At 34.3% G+C, this 24,563-nt stretch overlaps 1 protein-coding gene across 1 annotated transcript; it reads right to left on the reverse strand.

The window, feature by feature from the left end:
- Positions 1-4,132: 4,132 nt before the first annotated feature.
- Positions 4,133-5,151, reverse strand: LOTGIDRAFT_168958 (hypothetical protein; the record flags this gene model as incomplete). Its single annotated transcript, XM_009067256.1, has 3 exons — positions 4,133-4,362; positions 4,729-4,803; positions 5,112-5,151. The coding sequence occupies 3 exons, from the start codon at positions 5,149-5,151 to the stop codon at positions 4,133-4,135; spliced, it is 345 nt and encodes a 114-aa protein (XP_009065504.1).
- Positions 5,152-24,563: the final 19,412 nt, after the last annotated feature.

Raw genomic sequence — 24,563 nt, forward strand, 5'->3', positions numbered from 1 at the left:
TAATAGGATGATGACGCTGCTGTCGATGTCCTTTCATACTGTCCCTCGTTGTACATTGCATGGCGTTTACAGTCTTCAGTGGCATCATCAATGTCCTGAAAGAAAACAAAATGCCCTTCCTTTGGTCTTCCTTTTCTTACCGTTACAGTGGCAAACCCTTTTACAACATTAACAATCACCAAAACCCAACAACCTACCTCTGAAAAAAGTGGAACCGTGATCATGTCACAGGATGTGCATTATTATCATATCATCCGTACGGGTAGAAGAAGCAGGGGCTGAAGGGTTCGTAAAAGCTCAAGTGTAGCTGTAGATAAAGAATGCGTATACGATAGATGCTGCGGTTGTAATAAATAAATAGGTAAGGCTGGGAAATCTACGAACTATGTCTTATACCTTGACAATGTGCAGATGTAACATTCAGGTCATTTCATGGCTCGCGACTAAATTAGTAATTCATTTAGAGATTACCCATGCTACTATTTACGTTGCATTCTTGTTCGTCAAGAGAGTCTATTTTGATATAGCCTCAAGTTAAATATTATGTTGATATCATTGTTAGTTGAGATTAAAATCTGAAATATTTCAAAATATATTTCTTCCTTTGTAAAAAATAAAACAATTTTCTATTTATGAATCATATAGGACTTCTACAATTCCATATGTCGGAAAGTAAGTAACAAGTATGCTATGTCTATACGTGTCCCACTATAGCACGTTTAAATATAAAACGATTTTTAATGCACATAATAATATGACAAAGGGAGTAGACAACCGTCACGGCAACGTGTATCTCCCACACACGGTGAAAGGTGTGTCCCTCTCATTAGCATGCATATAGATGCCTACATGTAGGTCGATGAACTTATTTAATTTTGCACTTTCTTTTAACAGTCAACAAGTAAAAGATATTATCTTATTAAGATAGTTTTCAAGTTAAAAACATTACAGTATATTTACATAGGATTCAATTTCATACATATCTACACCATATATTGCTTTTTCTTTATTTACATATATGATATTCACTTATGATTGATATAGATTGATATACTAGTAAATAGAACGTATAGAAGGACACTACTTATTAGCCGTGGAGCAAATTTATCAAAACAAGCCCTGCTGATAACAAATAGATATCATTTTATAATGAAATAATATATACAGAGAAAACTTGCATAGAATGCAGCGGATAAACGATATTGCGGTGTTCTGGACACTATGATCTCACATCCTTGTTTTAAAGAGGGAGTATTCTTCGATAAACTTCGTATACATTATCTCCAAATCTAAAGGCAAATTATAATTGAAGTGTTGTGATGAATACAAATATGAAATTGTGACTGTCTAGTTTAAAATTAAACTTATAGAAGATAATAAATTTAGGATTATTCATAATGAAAACAAAAACCCACAAATTCTTTTCACAATAGAAGTAACAAATATTAATATATTTTTGGCTTTTCGGGGACATCTTAATTCCTGTTTTATACACAGTGGCGTATACATTTTTTATAATTGAGTTCTTAAATGCCTAGTGTACTTTACCCTGCCAATTTTGAAGCCCCAAGTGCTGTTCCTAACTAACTGCTTCTAGAAAGGCCACTGGGAGAACACACTTAACCTTTAAATATTTATCGTCCGTTACGTGATTATTTCAACATCATTAATTTGTATCGAGTATCACATAAGAGTGACATTGTGCAGAATGTAAGATTGGGGACAAAAGCTGAGTCAACTTTGTAATTCTAAACTTCAAAACAAACAGGTCGCCTTGCTTGGACCGTGTGCAAATTCTATTATTTGCGCTCTTGGCGTTTATAAAACTATTTATATTAACAATTATGGGTCATTGGTTTTATTTGCTAATAATTCTTAACACGTAGATGATAACATTAATCTTCGCCCCTTCGTCGGCAATCGAATGTTTAATATTGTTATTTTAAACATGAATTGAAATATCTGCTTCAAAAAGTGACAGTAGTAGAATCTTATGTTGATAAATAAAAAAGTTTTGTAATTTTGAAGTACAATCTCTCCTTATGGAAATTTCCATTGAAAAATTGACACTGCTGTACTGCTTCCTCATTAGTGTCGTCTAGATGTAATTTAACATCAGCAAATGATGCTTGCTGTGATGAAGCTGTTAGATCTGGTTAATGTTTTATATATAAAAATCCAGATCTTTTCATCTGCTATTCAATTTGTTCTATTTCTTGGACGATACTGGTTGCGGAGTCAGTATTATTTTCAATTTTATTATATGACACGTGTACTATTACAATATAAAGAGTGAGTATAGGATGATAAGCGTGTGATAAAATATCTACTTGTCAATCATTTTACTGGAGGTTTCCGTTCCACTGTATCTGATTAACCTTTATCAGCTAAAGCTATCTTCAATCAAACCAGTCTACCGGTCAATGGCAGCTACCTTGTTTAGAGGCGAAACACCGCCCATTCATTTTAGCTTTAGTGCCACAGCGCCATGCGTACTTCTCCACCAGGGCCAGTCCCCCTCATACCATTCCCTCTGATCTGATATATTAAATGAATATAACTGTGTTTAATCAACTGTACAACAGATAGGAGGACTTAAGTCAATAGCTCCCTTTCCTTTCATCGTATTTTTATAAACTAAAATGTTTTCAAAAATTATTCGTGTTATCTCAAATATAGCACTCGAGTCCAGTTAACAATGGCCCATTTAAATCTACTTGACTTTAATTTATGTAGTGTAGTGATACGCTACTATACGACACATGTTTGGTAGAACCCTTCATTCGACTACTTTATGTCAAGTAGAGTGGTTTGAAGCTGGTTTTATGGCCATCATCAGTCGACTTACCTCCCCTTAAATCAATTATAATCAAACAATATTGGTCATAAAACTGTGATAAATAATATCGTTTATAAGAAAGTCCTTTCATGTCTCACATTGGATTGGCCTTCGAGTAATGTTGGAATTAATCAATATTGTACACCCCTAATGTGGTTGAATTAGTTTTTCCTCATGTTTTTCATTCAAACAAGCTGTAAATGGGTACGGATAATCCGAGAAAGATCAATAACAAGAGGTTCAGCCTAGGACCACTTAAGTTGTCATCCTTGTAAAATATAGTTGTTTCTGTTGCTTTCTTTTTAGATTTTGGGACAATATCTCGATTTAAATGTCGACTTGGATGGATCCGACAACATGATCGCTTGTCGACCCTAGCTCACTTCTGACAACAAACTGAAAATGCTGAGGTCTTCTCAATCGTAGAATGAATAAGGTGCATAAAACTGGCGAGGATTTCTTATGCATGTATAATAAATACAACGTTATAATTCACAGATTTTATTATGGGAAATGAGGATTGGAATGGAAAGGTAGCTAATGTGACACTACTACCAGGTTAGTGACAGGGGATAGGTGACAGTATAAAACACACTCACATCATTCATAGTGACTAATTATTATATACATAATGACAGGGGGAGGTGGGGGGGGGGGGGCATTTACAGTAAATAAATAAGTTTTTATGTACAATTTGACATATTGAGTCTAATCGAAACTGATCTAATATAACATTCCCAAATTAAGCAAGGTTTTATTCCATTTGTAAACTCTAAATTATATGTTCAGTGCATATTAAAAGTTAGATATGGTTTATAACAGTGTGTGATTTAACAACATATGCATGATTGTTGATTTATAAAAATGAAAGTGGTAAATTCAACATGTTGATCTGCCTATTAATCTAGAGGTAGGCGTGTGTGGAACATGCAATTTCAGAGCGTCCGAATTCTCCAGAACTGCTCCAGTTTCTTGGAGTGAATCGAGACGGTAAGTTTCTCTTACACTACTTGTTCATTATGACTGACTGAACCATGTGTCATTGGCCACGGTCAAGGTATCAATTGATAGATCATAGAGCGTGGATGTAAGCCGATCGGTAGAGTTGAAGGATCGACATACGCTTTGGTTCAAGGATTGTTTAAACATTTGAGTAAATCAATCTAAATGAAATATGTTCTGTGTCTGTGGTTTATCACATCATCATAAAAGCAGTGTGATATTTTTTCAGTGTATCTATTTTAATTATTTTGCAAAGAATGTTAGGACTACTATAAAATGAATATGATAATTTTACGCTATTTTTACAGCAGCATCACCGTCTAAATCAACTCCAATGATTTCCTTGCCATCTCCATTAAGCTTGAGTTCGCATGTACCAATATCTTTGAGTGGATCGTGACCTTCCTTACATCCCAACATAATAACACGTTGTGGGTCGTTATCCTCCTCTTGTATTAAATATCGGAATCCATTTTTACCTTCTGGTGCATGTTGTCTCATTAACTTGTATTCTTTGAAACCTGGAATGGATAGTTAACCTATTCTGTGAATGTTTACAAGCAGACAAGCATTCTTCCCTGATAGATCATGTAATTGCATCTCGTACTGCCATGTATAGATCTAGCAATATCAAAAAGTGCGGCCAAATTTCATGTTCATCAAGTCATATCTGAGTCCTTGGCTACCTATTTAGGATGTTGTATCATTCTTAACATTCTGCTGTGTTGAAGATCTCATTTCTTCAATCGATATATGCATTTGAATTTGTTTTCCTTAAGTAAATGATCTATTTCTATGCGAGCTTGGATGTCCAAATAGAACGGTTTCTTAACTACGATGACCTTACAGCATACAAGTTTTAAAGAAATAAACTATCCATATATTACCATCGCCTCTGGTCTCTGTTGTTACCAGTTTCCACTGGGTGTCTAATAAACTGTCCATCAATGGGTCCATCATATCTGAAATTAGAAGATTTAAAAGTTGATATGTAGATGGCCTGTATATTGTATACACACTGATTGTTTTAGTTTTCAATTTAGCTGAAACGAGGCTTTAAAAAACATGATTGTATGAGACAATTTTTATTTCAAGATAGAGGGGAACTTGGTTATTATGCTAAGGTAAACTGGTACCATATATAGAATATTAGAATATATTATGTTAGAATATCCATGCAAAAGTCGTTGTAGCAACAATGTTAAGTGAACAGTTGGTGAGGAACAGTTACAGCAGGAGTTGGTGGGGTGTAGCAATTGATCAGACTGACCTTGAAGTGTGAAACTATTCCTAATATTTGATCTAAACATTTCAAATTTTAAACAAAGGAAATTGAAAACACGCCAAACAATTTTAATTTGTTTAATTAAATGTAATATTGTAATAGTTACAATTTCCGTTTAAATTTTATTACTGTCATTTACATTTATATACAAACAGAATTTAATGATTCGCTAGTCAAATCTTAAAAAATAGAATCAACATCAAACAAGATTACTTTAAATGACTATACTGGCGAAACAGAGAAGCTCCCTGAATACAAGCCATTATCACACATATTACGAAATTAACGACAAAGACACAAGACATCTATCATATACATATATATATGTGTAACAAAAATAGAAAGATACAGGGACGAATAGCCTTTTGGGGCTGGTTCTTTCTTCGGACACAATTGATAATTCAGTTAAATCAATTAAAATTGAGTAGTTTCGAGGCCCTTTTGCCATTCAGAATACTTTAAATGGCATTATTCAAAAACGTATGCCATATTGTTTAAATATATTTCATTTTCGTCTATCTCTTTAAACAAGAGTGTGTAAGATATTCGATGTATCTCGAGCCAATTGCATGTTAATTGTATATTTATTGAAATGTGTTATTCATCTAAATACGATAAGACTGGCAATGCTGTCCGTGTAAAAGGATATGTCTATGTTTACAATGTACAATTCTGCACAATTCAACTCGAACCAGATTTCTCCATTCCAAACAATACGAAATTATCAAGTAAGTAATGATTTATCTTGAAGTATGTTATAAACAATCAATAGTTCACAGGGTGCATAATATATTATACAAACTTTACAAGACCTGTCCGATCAACATCCCCTAAAGTAAGAATAAGAGGCAGTACAGAGCGTTTTATTAGTTCAGTTTTGAATTGTCTCATGTATGCCCCCCTAATGTCATAGTATTCGTTCTGTTCCACGAAAGACAAAATCGTGTCAGATTTTCTGCAATAAGAGAACTAAATATTCCAAGAGAAAAATAAAAAGTGGCGATAAGAAATTAATAAACACGTGTCTAATGTCTATATGGTTAATGGCATATCGTTGCATTTCTATTCAGATATTTTATATTGCTTTATAACGAATTCGTTTTACATGTTTGTAAATAAGCTCCTACTAAATCTATAACTTTCTGACATTCTGAATAGTTAACTCAACATGGCATATAATGTAACAGTGATATTTAACATAAGAATTTTAAAGTTTTTAAAGCATCTGACTTTGATTGAGTAACCCCCAATAAAAACTCCTTGTTGAGAGTAATTGAGAAGAGTTATATAATATTCTATTTCAAGTCACACCTATAAACCTACTTTCTCATTTAGAACAACAGGCAGTCAGTTGATGGATGGAATGATGAAATGAAAGTAAATTACCGGAACGTTAACCATACGTTTCACCTATATTATATATTGTTAAAAATAAATAAACTTCTTGCTGATAATACGGTAGCTCTCTGATCAAAGGGTGATAACTCTGTATGTAAATATATAAGCAATTTCGACAGGTGAAAACGATAAACGTGTTTCTATTTGAAAGGTGAATCATTCTAAAATTTATTTTCATTCTGGATATCATCAACGATTTGTTAGTTTGTTTTAATTGTGACACGATAATAAACTATAAACTTTAGGTGCATTATTTAATAGATTTTGGGGCTGATATAAAAGCCCCAAGGCATTCAAATGGGGAATATTAAAATGAGAAATCATGTGCCCAAGCCAGCGCACGATTAAAGCAAAGAACGGGTGATGCCCATAACCTTACGAGTGACCCTCTATGTATACGGTAACAGACCAATCAGGGGTCACAGTTTTCTTTAAAACTCCATTTATAAACCTATATTTATGGTCTTACTCACTACATGTAAATAATTATTTTGCAAGTGATCAGTGACCGTGATTGAAGTGCTTTTGAAATTTTAACCAGTTCGAATCAACAATATATGAGTTCTATGATGTATTATTTTTTCTGAAACTAAAAGGTATTTCGACATGATGTATCAAAATATCACAATGACTCATAATTGATACCAGTAGCACTTGAAATATTTATACTGTATCAATTCTGGGGAGACTTTAAATAGAAGATATAACTCTTATAAAAATAAAACAAGCCAGAGGAATTGAAACTGAAAACTAATTCAATGAAAATAACAACCCAGCTTTAACAAATATTGGTGCAATCAGATCTCCTGACACGTATACTGCATTATTTCCTTTGATATATAACCATATAGCTTCGGCAAATCTGAGTCATATCTTTGTCAATTCTTATTTGTCTGTAGCTCGAAAAATCTGTTCCTAGGACGTGAGCGTTATACGGATGTGATATCGGTATGTCGATATATTTTGGGCCAGACAAAATCTCACTTTTTGTGGGAACTTTTGAGTAGCTACTTTTCACCTTACAAAACGCCAAACTCCTGTTTTGGTGTCTATGCAAAGTTGTACCAATGAATGTATTACCGGAAATCTACAATGTCCCTGTGCCCCACAAGGTGACAAAACATCAGAGGGGTAGGAAATTCGCTTCTCGTACAAATCTGGACTGTATCTTAAAAGACTTGTATGTAAGCTTTTAGAAACTAGAGCCAGGAACTGTAGTAACAAACCGATAACGATTGACGTTATGTTCAGCTTTCTATTGCAACCCGTGGATTTGACGAACTGAATATAGGACTGCATATTCTAGTCAATTCAAGCAACAAATTAACGTTTTCGAGCAGATAGCTGAATACATTATTTCATGATCATCAAGGTTGGTACTATTGACTTCTTTAATGACAAAGAACAGTATTTTATCAGAAAGAAGATAGGGCTATTTTAGAAATGAGTTTATCAAGAAATATATCTGAGATGGAAGTTAGTAGGTTAAGAGGCTACCAGGTAGATAGATAATGTAACAGAAAACAGCTTCACAGCTCGTTAATCTTCACCAAGGCAGGTTTCGAGTCAAATAGTGGTCTTATTTCAACACCTACAGATTAGTACTGACAGGATTTTTAAGCGGTTCACATTTTTTGTATCGTACTGAAGTGATGATATTTAAGTATGTATTTTTTAGGTACTGTGATGTTTTTTACAATTAAAGTGGTTAAAGTTCATATTTTGGGTTCATATTTAATATGATGCTAAACTGGTAAAATTAAAACTAAAACAATTCACTTTTGCATATGTGTTTGTTTAACTTGGTTCGATCTCGACAGAAATGACTAAAGCTATCTTCAAGCATTAATGATCCTCATGATCTTCAAGTGACTCACAAGAGGAGACAGCGACTAAAATAAGATTAGAACAATATGCAAGTTTTGATATATTGCATGAAGCTTGTAATGTAAGCATGGATACTATTATCCAATGATAAACTTTAACTTGTACTGTATGTGAATCAATTTTTAATTGTTTGTTTCGTTCAAAACAAAAAAGAATATATCAAAGTAAAGGTTGAAGACGAACAAAGAGTCTGCAAGTTTATGAAGTGCGTTGATATATTATCAAAGAAATTGCTATAAACCGAAATATATGTAAGAAAAACATACATCAAATGATAATTGCTTTTGTTTAAGTATCAGTTCAAAGATGCTATCTAACAGTTACCTTAAGGATGCTGATGTTTAAATAATATAATCTAAAAACATTAAAGGTATATCATGAACAATTCATATATTCTATTACTGAGATTATACTCTGAAAATTACTAATAAATCACCTAAAATGACAAAACCAATTGTGTTGTACCTAAACCTCATTAAGAGCCTATTAATATTCGTACTATACATAGGTGAAAAAAGTTAAAGATAGACAGTAATGGGTTATAAAGCTAAAATAACGAAGTTAAAGTATAAAAAAAGAAAGATGATAGTTTCAGATCTGATTTTCACTCAGAGTGATAAGTGATTTGTTATTTAATATGATACTTTCTGTAACAGATTCTCCACAGTTATTCAACATACTTCGAAAACAAGGCGTTCAAACTAAGGGTACAACCACGCCATTTCTTAATATAGTAAAATTTATTTCTGCAGCAGTAGTGCAGAATTTACACATGGACGAAAGGTAGCACTTAAAACTCCATTTCACCTCAAATGACTGAGATATCTAATAACTTCACCTCAACTGTCAACTAGTTTTTACAGTAATAAAGTAATTAACCTGAACAGATTTAATTATAATATACCGACAAAAATACCAGGTAGTTTTTAACCTGTGATGAGAATACCAGTTCTAGATATAATACTCCCGTGATATAATTACCATCTGCCGTTGCCTTATTGCGTCTCTTAGATCTACTTTATTTCCAATTGGTGTAAGAGTTAGCACTAGAAATACTAAAATAGGAATATTAATTTGTGGTTCCGGAAGAAGGTATGGACAATATGGCAATACTCCCGTAATCTTCTCACCATATACTGAATTATTGCGTCTCTTACTATTATATCAATTGGGGGTTACGATTAGTAATAATAGTACCAAAATAACATTAGTACCCCATTAGTTCTGAAAAGGGATGTGCGGATTGTTGTAAACCTCATAATGAATGGTTTCGTCCCGTTTTGACTCTTCCCATTTGAGCTCTGTTAGGACCACTGGTTTGAGCTACCTCCCACTAGGACGTATTTTAAGCCAAGCAACTGCCTGTTAAATTCTTGATCATGATTAATAAGGAGCTATAGACTATTCCAAACTCTTTAAGAATTATCCGGCCATGAACCAAGTGAAAGTGTTTTGCCATCTCTACGTGATGTGAGTCACAATACAATGTTATTTCCTGTTATTAAAAACTGTGCCAGCATTCAGGACAACGAGATATAATTCAATATATCTTCAGCTGGAAAAACATAACCTTCACTTTATATTTCAACAACTTACAATATTTTGCTATTGGGACAAATCTGTTGTTTGGATGAGCTTTATTTTGGATTTTTATATATATGCACTGTCGAGGCAGTGCGTACACTGATATTATGCCCTTTAGTTTTACTGTTATTTTACATTTTACTGTTGTAAAGATGTTTTGATAGCTAACATATTTGTTCAATTCGGCGCGGAAATATTTCAGCAAGTAATTTGTATTCCTTTGGGTACTGATTGTGCCTAACGTGCTTTTCTGATAAAAATCTTTTTTTATGAGGCGGAAATTATTCAAGACCTTCAACGCAAGGGCAACAAACAACTAGCCCAATTCTACTTTCCGATACATAGATGATGATTTGTCATTTAATGACTCAGCGTTTGGAGACATCAAACCCATGAGATTAAGGACACTACCGACTTTAAGCCTAAAGCATCCTATTTGGACATGCTACACGACACACAATCAGGGATGACTTGATTGTCCTATTGTTAATTTGCTATCAGTGTGCAGTAACATACTTCAGTAACCAACTCATCTGCTATGACAGGGCTTGTTCAATTTATGAAGACTTTCTGGCCAGTGGTAATGTTTCGACGAAATTGCAGGGTTATTTGACACATAGACTTCATTTTGGTCGTTATAGCGAACTTCAGGACAAATATTACAAATCTTGGTTGCTCTGTTTAGTCAGTTAATCTGATTGTTGATTGATGATGCTTACCTACAGATCTCACGGGCGAAGCAGAACATGCTTACTCTTTTCTCTTTGGAGGAGTCCGCTACTATAATACTTTTTCTCTCAACACTTTGTACGAGATTCGGATAACGGAATCGTCTTGCTTATACGGATTTTTATTCCATACAGTTACTTATCTTTAATCACTGAGCTAGTGTTCGCAGATCGTAATGTAGAACCGATATATTAATATACTATGTCACATTCAAGGACTTCAAAGCTAATTATGTTATCTTATAATGATTCTTGATCGACCAGTGACTCTTAAGAAGCGCCCCCACCATAGCGATCACCAGTTAAGACACATGGTCATAACTTCGATTAGTAAATTATATTTGTATACCAACCAAACACAATCGAATTCATCAATGTTGTCGTTTTAAAACCGATGATAACTTGTGGGTTTTATGTTCGCTTTGGTATAATACTGATTAAATATTATCCCCTACTTCAATTTCAAAGGAAAAATACTTTATGGAATTTATATAAAGGTCTAGCTGTCTCTGACATTAATCTTGCTGTTTGCCTCGCTGGCAAATGTACACATATGAATTTCATATTAAGTTATTCACATTAAAGACAAGGCTTCAAACAGTTCTAATGTTGATGAGTTTACAGTATTAGATGTATGCCAGGTATTCTGGAGATATGAATACAATGTTATCAATGAGTATATAATAAGTAATTTGTTGACAGGACATTAAGCTATAATAACAGATCTGTTTACAACTACAGACGTTACTGATTGAATTGGTATGTAAATATGTCATCATTACAATGTTAAAATATTACTGTAATGAATTATACCTCATGAAGATGAAAGGTAAAACAATATACATAGCTATTCCCACAGATATAAAACAACAATTGTACGTCAGTTTTGGCAATCAGATTCACATAGTTGACAATAACATTCTGAAACGGCAAAGAAAGATAATTTTATACTGTTCTATACGGAGACTCTAGGTGCTTTAATAAACCTCTTGATAAGACTAAAGTTTTTCAAATGACCCTCCGCCTGCTAAACAGGACTCCTGTTGATACACGACCATCGTTGTGGTGTATAGTTGTGGTCTTGTTAGGGTTCTGTGGTACATTCTGTTGGAAAACTCATCCCGGCATTTGTTTGGTTACGTCGAACAAACTGTGTTCGTTGGTTCTTATGTCGGTTGCATGTGAAATTCTGGTAACCTTAAATAGTCTTTCGCCAAAATTCCAGTAGACCCTACTGTACATGGTACGGATAATACGCGAAAGATCAATGCCAAGAAAATTTGGGCAAGAACTAGCTGGTAGAAAGGACCTTTGAAACGTAACTTGTTATCTTTGTCAAATAATTATGGTTGTTTCTTTTTCTTTTTTATGTTGCATCTAGATCTAGATGTATTGTAGATTTCTAACCTTCCGATGAAACCTAATGATTACCACTTGTAGTACAGAGATCTCTATCAGAGTAATTGTTATAAGTTGTAACAGGGAGTGCACCGTTCAGCCACATGATTCACTGCGGATTGTTTGTTGATTTTACTGACTGATTACTTCTTTCATTCTACCTTATCAAATGACTCAAAGAAAAGTCAGAATTCTTTATTTTCTTACACCGCCCTAAACAACACCTTGTAATTACTATGTATATCAAGGTACGATTCACGTGTTGGAGGCTATGGTAAGTGTTTTTTATTTGTAGGTGTCGATGTTAATGTGAAGACAAAGTGCAAAGTATCAGATTGTAAAGCTGCGTATGTCCGATTGTTACAATCATTAAACTAAAAAATGGGCGGATCAAATCCTGGGTCATTTGAAGATAACTCTTCCATGTCTGTCATGGAAATTGATTGTTAATTGTTGGATTGGCTTTGGAACAAAATGAATAATTTAACACTACAGACGAGTTTAATTACGTCTTAATAAGAGCATCATAAGTGTGAAGTTCGTGTGACATTTAGAACATTAAAATGTAAAGTAAGATTTAATGGGCAAGATTCGCGATTCGGCTGATTTTGACCACTTGCTGAAAACCAAAATTTTAAGTGACATTGCAACGACCCGTTGGTCAGATGTAGCCACCAGCAATTACTCGCCTTGTCTTCAGAGTTATCGAAGCTGTCTATAGTCAATGCTAGCATCAGTTGTATGTTATACTATGACATGATCTGGAACCTTTATGTCGGATTATACATTTGCTAACAAGAGACAAAATATCTTTACCACAACATGCTTTTATAATTTAGCTGCTGAAACAGTACCACCCTTTCAATATCCGAAACACGTGTAAACCTCAATATAATATTAGTAACGTGCACCTGCGTTTCACTGCCAATTCCATAAAATCAAATAAAAGACAAGGAATAACAATATACAATGTTTCATAACGAACTGTGTTCACCTTTCATATTCTATTGTTTTCCACTTTATTGTTAGCAGATTTTCTTAAAATAATGGTACAATCTATTCTGAGTAATACACAAGGTATGGCCAATGGAAGCTAGTTCCAGGTGTGCATTGATGATACATAACAAACTGAATACAACATGTCTGTGCATAGAATAGTTTAATGTTACACCCAACATATACTGTTCAAATCCAATTTACTTTTTATGCCTTCTATATAACTTTTTAAACTTCTCATAGTGCCAAAGGTGCAACACGTCTGTCTTACAATCAAAGCCAAAAGAAAATCCAATTAGTTGCCTCGATTCTAGAATTGGCAGGTACAAAATCACCTTAAGTTCTGGAACTGGCACTAGTCTTGAACTCGAACTGCGCACATATGTACTTCAACATGTAAAAATGATACAAGATCATGGAAAGTTTAAATACATAAGGGCATATCGGACGGTATGTCCATAATGGTAATGAAAAATTCAACTTGTTTGTGCTGGATCAGGAGCTATAAAATAGCAAAAAAGCGATCATCTATCATCAATGTGTATTTTATGAATTACCACACAAAAGTACTATGTGTGGACTCAGTCCCAATACAGCATCATGTTTTGCAGAAGGGTTAGCATGCTCTGTTTATGATGAGCTGGCCTAAATTTCAGTTTATGAAACATAACTCACAGCCAATATAAGATCGAAGACTGAAGTGTGGTTTCATTATGTGGGAGTATAAACAATATATTTGAAATCAGTTAGTATTTCAGAGTAATTTACTACTAAATTCCTTACTTTAGACGGTAGCGGTATAGATGAGATATTCAGGTGTAAACAATAGGCGGCACCACTGACATTTTACTCTAATGATCTACAACTGTCTGTACAATATTCAATAGATGATAAATATCACGTTTATATCGCTGATAAATACTATAGACATTATTAACAAATACTAATACTATATTTAACATGAGAGTCAACAGTCACAATATTGGTCGAGTTAACAATAAGTATACATAGCTTGTACTCATTATTAACGTCAATTCGGTTAATCAAAAACCTCACTGGAGAATTTTCCCGGACATTTTGCATTGAATGCTGTCAAATAGCATTCTCATCTAACCGTATGTCAATCAAAACTTAACATCCGAAGTATGTCAACTTAAACGGTTCCTCTGCACTTACAATGCAAATATAAATACTACCATTTTACTATGGTGGCTACAGGGATATTAAGAACCATGTATTGGCTGGTTCTCTTGAACTTTTCGGCTAAAAGTCATGAATGTAATTACTGCAAATTCACGGGTCAACAATACTATGCTATTCGAATAAACAAAACATGTTTATCGCGATGAAATGAGAGTTAGCATAAGCTCAAGTGAGAGAGCTCTTTAATTTAAAGATTAATCGTGGCTGTGAATATTAAAATTCCTAAAATGCATTTCCTTATGTGACAACTTTTCAACTAGAATGTGTAATACATCCCAGTTAAGCATACAAGCTTGATTGAGAGAAATGAAATAAATTGAGTTTTACATCTTGACCAAGAGAACGTGTATGTATATAAATATTTAACCACACTAAATTGTGTAGAATCCCTGGCTGTGTTAGTTCGAGAGAAAGGTCTCGATTACATCAAGCCCAGATAAAAACTGTATCAATATACAAGACCTCCAACACACTCCGACAGTTTTCACCTGTTCCTACCCATCTTCTGACTGACTTCACGTGCGATATATTCACCTTCCTGGTAATGGTACCTGATACCAGGCAGGGCATTATCAATGTTCACCACAACTCAACTACCAGTTCATGACATTTATACACCTTTTGGTTCAAAGCTGTATGGCGAGGCGATAACAGCACACATAGGGTCGACATCCAAAAGAATTCCACCGAACCATTACACGTCCAAAATGTTAAAACTGTAGGCGAAAAGGTATCTGCAATTTACTGTACCGTTAATTCATTGTATTCATTTTGTCATTATTAATACTGAACGAATACATAAGCTGATGTCTTTTAGAGAAAAAACCTGAAATGAAATGTATTTTTTCATCCAATTGTTCTCTATGCAGTGTAGAGTCCGTCATCGACAGCAATATAATTACATTCAAGATGATCCTAGTAAACATTATATATTTATATTGTTTGGAGCAATCGTGGTTAAGAAGTGGTCGTTTTAATATATTAAACCTGAAGGGATTAGCACCATGTTATTGATACCGTTAGTGGCCTGACAAACCCTCCTTAACAATAACATTCGATAGAAAATGTACTAAATGAACGACAGCTACTCAGCCTCAGGATATAACTAGAAGTGGAAACAGTCATTCCATTATTTATTATTATGAATGAGCATAGTCACTGGAATTCCATCTTTCAGTTTACTGGCATTGGGAATTCGAGTAGCGTAGTACCTAATACATACTTAAAACATAGTAGGATGTCATAAGATAACAAATTCAAATAGAAGAATATTATGGTGTATTCAAACTAGACTTTGGGAATCTACGACCATCCATTTGGTATGAATATATGAGTAAAAATTGACTTAAAGTGACATATGCAGCTTAAAAAAATATCTGACGTGGATTTAGTCTAGGATACAATAACTCATCTACACCACAGTAGAACCCTATTGTGACTAGGTATACATAGAGAACATGTTGTGCTGTTTAAACTACCGTTCACGGAAATACCGCCATGGATTTGGCACTCAGCAGCTCTCCTGAAGTATATCAAGTTCAGATGTTCCGGAAGAATAAGTATGTGTTGCCATTCATAGAAATACTTTTCTGGATTTGGCACCAAAACGTTTATCTATTCACGGATACAATAATTCATCTTTAGACTGGTAGATAAAAGTGTATCAGGTTTAGATGTTTTAGGTCAGAATATTTAGTAGATGGTAAAAGTCGGTATGATAAATAAATAAACTCAATGAGTACCACTTGTAAATATCTTCTAGCCTCATCCGACTGAGACAGATGCCGGGGAGTTATGCGGGTCATTCATTCTCCAGTTGAAGTATAATTTAGGGTGGAAGCACCTGCCGAAGTGGGTCACTAATTTCGTCCGATCGTGGTAACCTGACTTTGTTAAGTATTGACCGGATTAAACAGAAAGAACAATATCAATCTAAAAACCTTAACAGAGGCAGTTTGGCATGGAGTTGTAGGCGCAGCATGGTCGGCTTATCCGTCATGGAACACCTGTTGTCACCTTGCAGCTGTTTCGACATCCTGTTTGGAGCGAATGGTATTTCATATGGTATATACACTAAACGTCCACGAAACGACTCTACAAAATGACCAATTGTCACCATGGATAATGGAACTGATAGTACTAGATCGGGATTGTCTAAGTAAATCTTGAAATTGTATAGAAAGTAGCTCACCCAAGATTTGTAATAATTGTTAAGTGTATGTTTGAATCCGTTGGGAGTTAATCTACGTCTAAAGGGACATACTAAACCAGTAATCGTTCTCTTGATATCATGAATAGTTCTTGAATTACTCATTACCGGAAATATTGAAGAAATCAGTTTTATTCTGAGAAACATCTTGGATCTATTGTTACACCCCACGATACCATTTATACCACAAGACGACTTCAAAGTTAGACTCGAGAAGCATGAGGCGGGCAAACGTGATCTAGAATCTCTGATATGACGAAACTGTTATGAATTAAAGCTTACTGGCACACCTCATGTACATAGTAAGGAGTTAGTATTATTCTGATTCCGAGAGTCTCCACAATTTCTGCAACCCAACGTTTCACCAAGTAATTTCGGGGGTCAGATAAGAGTCAGAAGGTCTCTAGTTGACTAGAAGACTAAAACATCTGACCTTTTGAACAACCATTATCCTTTGAGCTTTTACTTCCTATCACTAATAGGTATCGAAGAATGGTTTTAACAGTTTTTGACCATGGAGGATCTGATGAACAACTTAGATGATTTTATACATAAAATCATTGGTTAGTTTCTGCGAAAGAGTTGATTTGGGATCATATCGAGTAGCGAATTTACCCTTTTCAGATGAGTTCACGTATCATGTTTCATCTAAGTGTTTACAAAACTCTTTTCACAAAATATATTTTATGTGATGTAGTATCGTAATCCTGCGCAACTGTATTTGTTATTCAACCGGTGCTGTGCAACACATTGAATTCGTGAATGCGGGCAGGGAGGACATATTTACTAAATAGATACCAAGTTACATAACTTTAACTTAACCTCGTGGTTTCAATATGTTTATAAAGATTGTATGCATATGGCAAGCAAGGTCTTAGTCATTCGTAATATATATTTGTCTTAAATAGATAATGCACTTTGATCGATCATTAAATTTGTATTGTATTCAATGTAAATGATTCAATAAATCATCTTTGCTGTTCACCAATACAAAATATCTGACACTTTCTGGGATTTGCATTCAGCATTGACCATTTGCTGTGCCTTGCTCAATGATTATTTTGATGATTAAAGACACTCGAGTAGTAAATTTAGAAAAAAATTATACACTACTACAATTGTATGACTAATCTCATTGGCTTGCCGAATACAAGAACTTAACCCAGCATCTGAAAACTGATAATCAACTTGCCACTAAATATCCTGGAATCTATATAATAAATATCGCTAAGTATAACAAATAACGTTAAGGATAACAAATTACGCCGAAGTATAAGAGATGATGCCAAGGTATAACAAATAAAGCCAAGGTATAACAAATAATGCCAAAGTATAACAAATAATGCCAAGTATAACAAATAATGCCAAAGTATATCAAATAATGTCAAGGTATAACAAATATGACTAATATATCTTAATTGGTTTGCTGAATACTAGAACGTTATCCAAGAGAACATGAAGACTAATATGCCACTAAATAATATGAAAGCTCAGTCCATTATCGCTATACTAAATATCACTAAAGTATAACAAATAACGCTTAGGTATAAAAAATATGACTAATATATCTAAATTGGTTTGCTGAATACCTGAAGACCAACATACCACTAAACATCGTGGAATCATGGAGTCCATTAATATCGCCAAAGTATAACAAATATCGTCAAAGTATATAACAAATGACGCTAAGGTATAACAAATGACGCTAAGGTATTACAAAATTAATATGACTTATCTAATTGGTTTGCTGAATATCAGCACTATCACCACGTTACCTAACATCATTCTGAAAAGTGATGACCAATACGCTACTAACAATACGAGAATTGAGCAGAAGGCACAAGTACCAAATATCACCATTACCTTGCTACCAAATATATTAAATGTTATCTCGACGAGTTGCTCTTTTGTTCCTCTCTATCAAGCTGAGTAATGTAGTTTGTTAGTATTTGATTAAGGAGTTAATGGTGTAAATTGATATACAATCATATACAAGTGATCACATTTTCCCGAAGATAACATCTTGTAGTATTTTGATATAAAGTAGATTAGGATCTAGTCAGTGTGAGACAATGTTTTATTTTTAGTCCAACTAAAATTGTTTTTTCTCATTTAGGTGTCCATTTTCGTTATTCATAGGTCAAATAAATGATGAAATTAAGTTTTACGTCCTTTAATGTCGGGTTATTAAAGAAGAACCTAGCCGTACAGTTACGAAATTTGACTGAAATCAGCATTGGCGTCCACCTAATCGAAGCTGTCGTTTAACTTATATTTAAATACGTCAAGTAGATCGACCTTTAGAAGCAGCAGTGAGATTTTCGAGATGAACCAGAAAGACAGGACACAGTTTGCTTAAAGCTACTATGAATTGAATCCTAAATCTGAGCTTCTGCAATGTGCAGATTATGTTACCTTTATGCAATTTTATTCATTTCATCACTTATGTCCTTGTTACATTAATAGATAATTTAGTAAATATTGACAATACAAAATATTAATCTGTAAACGTATGTTGAGTTAGAACATAATCAAATTAATGAGGCTTGTGAAGCCGAACGTAACAACAATGATTAGAAATAAGTATTCAAAACATTATTAATATTGTAAATTTATTATTGAATGTAGAAAATATGTCCACTTACATTAATATAAGACCTTCAAAAGAGAGAAATGAAATCAATTAACCCACTTGATCCTTAATCAGAAATCCAAGTCGGATGTTAACCGTCACAAGGAGAAAAGAAATATCAGCTCCTTTAAATGATTTGTACCAGCGCATGATTAAAATGTTAATTTTCTGTTCGAAAGGTTCAATGGGTACAACCGCAACACTGTCCATGAAGAGCAATAATATTTTAGACGAATATTTTAGAATATCATTTCATAGTAAATCTTGGTACAATTGTACTCTCTCAAAGTACATCTTGGTACAATTGTACTCTCTCAAAGTACAACCGTACATTTGTTCGCCAAAAAGATATAAATGTAAAGTGATCTGGGACAATATTGACCGACATCAAAAACACTCAACAAATTAATTTTTTAATTCAAGGTGATTTGAATTAATTTTATCAATAAAGGTGACTTACTTGCAGATTAAGTGAGTAAAAACTTCTAGAACAAAAATTTAATCCTGGAAATCGAAAAATGTGCCTTTCAGGCGATAATCTTAAACAGTACAATGGAATTAGAACCGGTTAAATCACAGCACGTGCGGAAGAAAATGTGTTGATTCCAGCGCGAGAATCTGACTTTTCTTATTTTGTTGGCCAATGAGATAACAAGGTATTCCTTGAATCGACAAAAATAGTCAAAGTTTAGTTTGGCCGGAGAGCGTGTAATATGTGATAACATACACCAGGGAGGTGAGACAGGCATTATGAAATATCTTGGTATTAATAACTCATATCTCTTTATTTTATACAGTATTATCAATTGAGTTCAATAGTATGATATATCGAGTCTCTAAGCAAGGTTGATATGACAAATATTCTTTGATTTCTTTGTGTTTTATAAACTCATACCCCGCTATATTATATTGAGAGTGCATAAGATCAGTACTTATCAATTGAGCTCAATAGCCGTATATACCGAGTCTGTAAGCAATGTTGACTTCATAATATGAAGTAATGTTTTAATAGTGTTCCAAAGGGACACTCTTATAGCAAGCAAATTAAACTTATATACAATTTCGTTTTTTCATTGATATTTTCCTCTCCATTGTAATCTTACAAGTTTTCGACCACAGCCCTGTTCTAATTGTCATGTATTTAATTTTCAATACAATATATTAGGTAGAAGATAGAAAGAATGGGTAAATAGAGAGAAAGGACGAATAGACAGGAGAGAGAAAAGATAGGGGGTTGAGAGGTAGGAAACATACAGAGGAAGAGACAGTGAAGTAGAGTGGATAGAAACACGGGAAAGAAGGAAAAGGACAGAGAATAACAAGGAAAAGGTAGAGATCAAGAATAATAAGGAAGGGTAGTTCAGTGGAAGAACAAAGCATAGGGAGGAAAGTACGGACGTGGAGAAAGAGGTACTATGATGGGTCGGCGTTTTTTTAACCTCTTATCTGATTTGATATGGTCAAAGTATCCTCAGTGGTCAAAAAAAATTGCAAAGAATTCATTCCCTTGACTAAAATTTATGTAAAACGTAATTATAATTTTCTTTTAGGTAAAATACAATACAATCAGTGTCAGCGCCAGTGGGGTTCAGAGGGATATTTGCCCGCCTAGAAAAAAGGTTTGTACCCCAATTTCATTCTGAACAAATTTTAAAATATCATTTTTTATACGTTATTACATCAAAAAATGTATCAAGATGCACCGAAGAACTCTTCCAGACGCTTTATGGCAAGCCTGTGCAATTTCAACATTGACAGTTGTCCTCCCATAATATCAGTCTGCTAGCTATTTACACCTCAAGTCTCGGAGGCTGGCGCCTCCACTGAATTCAATGCATCTAGCTATTTCCAGGTTAAACGGTTTATAGTTGCTATAGGTTAATACAGATAGCTGTATTTACATTAAGACGCTAACCTGTATTCAAATTATTACAACATATTTAATTTACAGCAGAATGTATTTATTTATATGCTTGTAGTCCGACACGAGTAAGGGCAATTGTATTTACTGCAACATCACCACGTAACGTTACCTGTAACTATTTCTCACGTGTAAGATTGACCTTGAGTTAGTAAATGAAAGAAGTCACGCGGTGTTAATAAATTATTACCATAGATAGGTGCTAAATTACCTATCTAGTCAGGGTAATGAAATAAAACATATTAACATCGCCGAGATATACAAAATTAATTTCAGTCAAGAGCTAACGCAACTATTTAACAGTTAAGACTCATTTTGTCCAATCCTTTCGAGAAAAGTAACATCCTTGCTCTAAAGCGAAAATACAAACAAAAATGAACAAGAAATGTTAAGAAATGTAGTCTTTAAAATCAGATGGTACAAAAAACATCCTAGCCTACATGCATACTCAAAATGTAAAAACGTCCCAAGGTAAACCTGACATCTCAAGACAAATGCTTAACCCGGACCTTGCATCCTCCTTCGTTTAATCGATGAATAGGTCTAGATAATGCCTTCGGAGTTTTCAAACCCCCAGTCAGTGATGCAGATAAGAGCGTCTAGTCGTTTGGATGGGACAATAAACCGAGGCCCTTGTGCTACCGGCTGTGCACGTTACAGATCCTTCGACATTTGGAAATCGAAAAGAGCAGGTTAATGTCGCTGTGCTGGCAAAATCGCCCCCATTGTTCCGTGCATGGCGTTGCCCGTCTTCATATGCCCACATGCTGTAGAAACTTCATTTCATTTTATTTTTCATCCTCTTTCTATGAGATATGTATTATTATCAGATAACGAACTAGAACAACATTTTTTTTATGCCTAGATGTGTCAAAGACAAATTGACTATCGCGTCGTTACCCAAAATACAAATAACAAAAGAACATGTCGGGGTACTTACAAGTTTAAATGATCAGCTACGTTATAATTCCAATAAAAAAGAATCCCCAGTAAGTACTACCCCAATGTCTTATAGTCTGAGAGGGTGTCAATCAAGAGTTAAATGACTACAGCCCTCCCCTGATAACATCATTATGTATATTACACGTGTTTTATATTGTAAATATATATTCATATACCTTTCACTTATATTACAATAAGGTTGGGTGGTGTTTTACTATTGGAATTCACTATTTCCAATTTGGTTTCGTATGAAAAACGATCTGAAACCATCAATCAAAGGATTAGAATGGTTCGTTTGTATGATATAAAATTCTACATTTCATGTTCATAAAGAAAGAAAGAAAGGCGAAATGTACAGATAGTTACAATACTCTGATAGCAGAATTCACCGTTTTTTAAAATAGGAGCAACATTTCCAAAAGTTTGATGTCATGACCATAACTTCTGCATTCTGTCAATAAAAAGGGACAGATGTTGTATAAAGAGTATAGTCTGTTGCAAATTGCATTTTATTAACTGAATTTTCAAACAAGGGATCTCTCCCTTCCCGTCTACCAGATCTTATGGAACTTTACAAACAGTTATTGGTCCTTTACTGTTCTGTTGTTGACTTCAGATTGTATTATAAATTAATATAAGTTCATTGTAAAGATAGAAGTTACTTTTCAACAGAGGGTAATAAGTGAACACTGTTGGTACCAAACGTTTACAAAGTGATATCAGATGTGATAGTATTGCTCACTAAACACCCACGAGGTCTTGCTTTTCAACAAGTAACCAAAATTGTCAATTTCCGGAACATCTTCAATGGGTATCAACCAGAAATATCATATATAGATTCTTTTATATTTGAGTTTCAAGCGATTCGAAAAGGAGTGGCATCTCCGGTGTTTCTAAATTCAACTGTGTTCTATTTATTTAGAAGTTTTAGAAGGGGTATCGTGTTTCTACAGAAGTTGTAAATTGGTAATGTTATATAACGCTATGATATCTTCATACATCTCGGTGTATCTTCTTTGACTTTCAGATGATGTTATTATTCTATATGAAAAATATTTCTTTCAGTTTTTACTTCAGGGTATATTTCTTGTTATAAAAGATTTTGATGTTGATAGTATGGAGATAGTTTTGTCTTAATATTTGTTTTACTATATAAAAACCCAATCACACCTATCCACATCAATTTTCAGATTACATTCCTTCTTTTAAGTTATAATGGGAGCGGCTTACGCAACTAAGAATTTATCGGTCGCAGGTGCAATGAGGTTGACTTATTCCAGAGATTCTCCCATTTGAAGCTTGTTGCAATTTCAATTATGTTAATCGACGATCTGAGAAACCTTTTTCGTAAGTGATCTTCAACGTATCCCTTCCACATCAGAATCCACTAAAAAAAGAAGCTAAAAGACAGCTTTCGTCATAATACTTTACATTGTCTTCACAAATGAATGGTACAAGTTTAACTAACGTACATAAACTTTAATGATGCAGGATCTATTCCCAAATACCAACTGGAATTTGTCTGTAAGTGTATTGATTTACGTTTATAACAACAGTTTAGGGACTGAGTAATTATTACTCTTTGTGTGAAAACAAGAAAATGCCAGAAGTTAAATAAGTTTCAAACAAGTTATATAAACCATCAGTATAAAAACTATACATCAAAACATAGGTTAAGATAGAACATCTTTACTGAATATCACAATTTTCGTAAATAAAGACTTTCTGTCTGAACTGGAATAACAATGATATTCTTGTGAGAGACAGTTCACTTCATAAGGGTGTATTTAAGCATCGATTTCTAACCAAGTCTCTGGAATGTTACCGACAACAGCCAGTCACATTCCATTGAGTACGGATGGAGAGGATTTAAACTACCATACAATTGGATACTTCACCACACACAAAATTGGAAACCCCTGTATCGATATCCAAACAAAAACTAAACAGAGGAAAGAATTAAGGACTCAAGATTAGTTCTTGCCCATATCAGTTTCATTGATATTAGTCCATTAAGCACAATCACTAACAGTCTAGCTAAAACTTCTATACTGAAACCCATTGTAACCAGCAACCCTTAAGGCGCCCGCATACGGAGAGAAAATGGCGCAGCGCCAATTACGCTCGACTAGTCGCGCATCGTGTGCGGATAATTTTAGTGTGCATTTGGCCACCCGTGATCGTGTGGAAAATATCTATCGTGTTTAATATTTTTGACCACTCGTGGCCGATGGCACACCGTGTGCGGATTGCTGTGCGCGACTTTCTCAGACGACGAACACAACGCGCATGCGTTATTGGATTGAAATATGGCGGCAACCAGTGAAGAGGTGACATAAGCAATCCTCGAGGATAAATGTGTTGAATTATGGCAAGATTACCCCTACCTATATAATATCTGATCGCCAGAATTCAAAGACAAGGAGAAGCGTGACGATCACTGTAGTAGACCGCCATTTTGATTGCCCATGTGATAGGCTGAAGTCAGATATCGTTGAGCGAAAGGCGCATCATATACGGGGAGGAGTGTGGTGAGCAA

Source organism: Lottia gigantea, assembly GCF_000327385.1.
Source record: "Lottia gigantea unplaced genomic scaffold LOTGIsca_81, whole genome shotgun sequence".
In the NCBI taxonomy this organism is placed as follows: domain Eukaryota; kingdom Metazoa; phylum Mollusca; class Gastropoda; family Lottiidae; genus Lottia; species Lottia gigantea.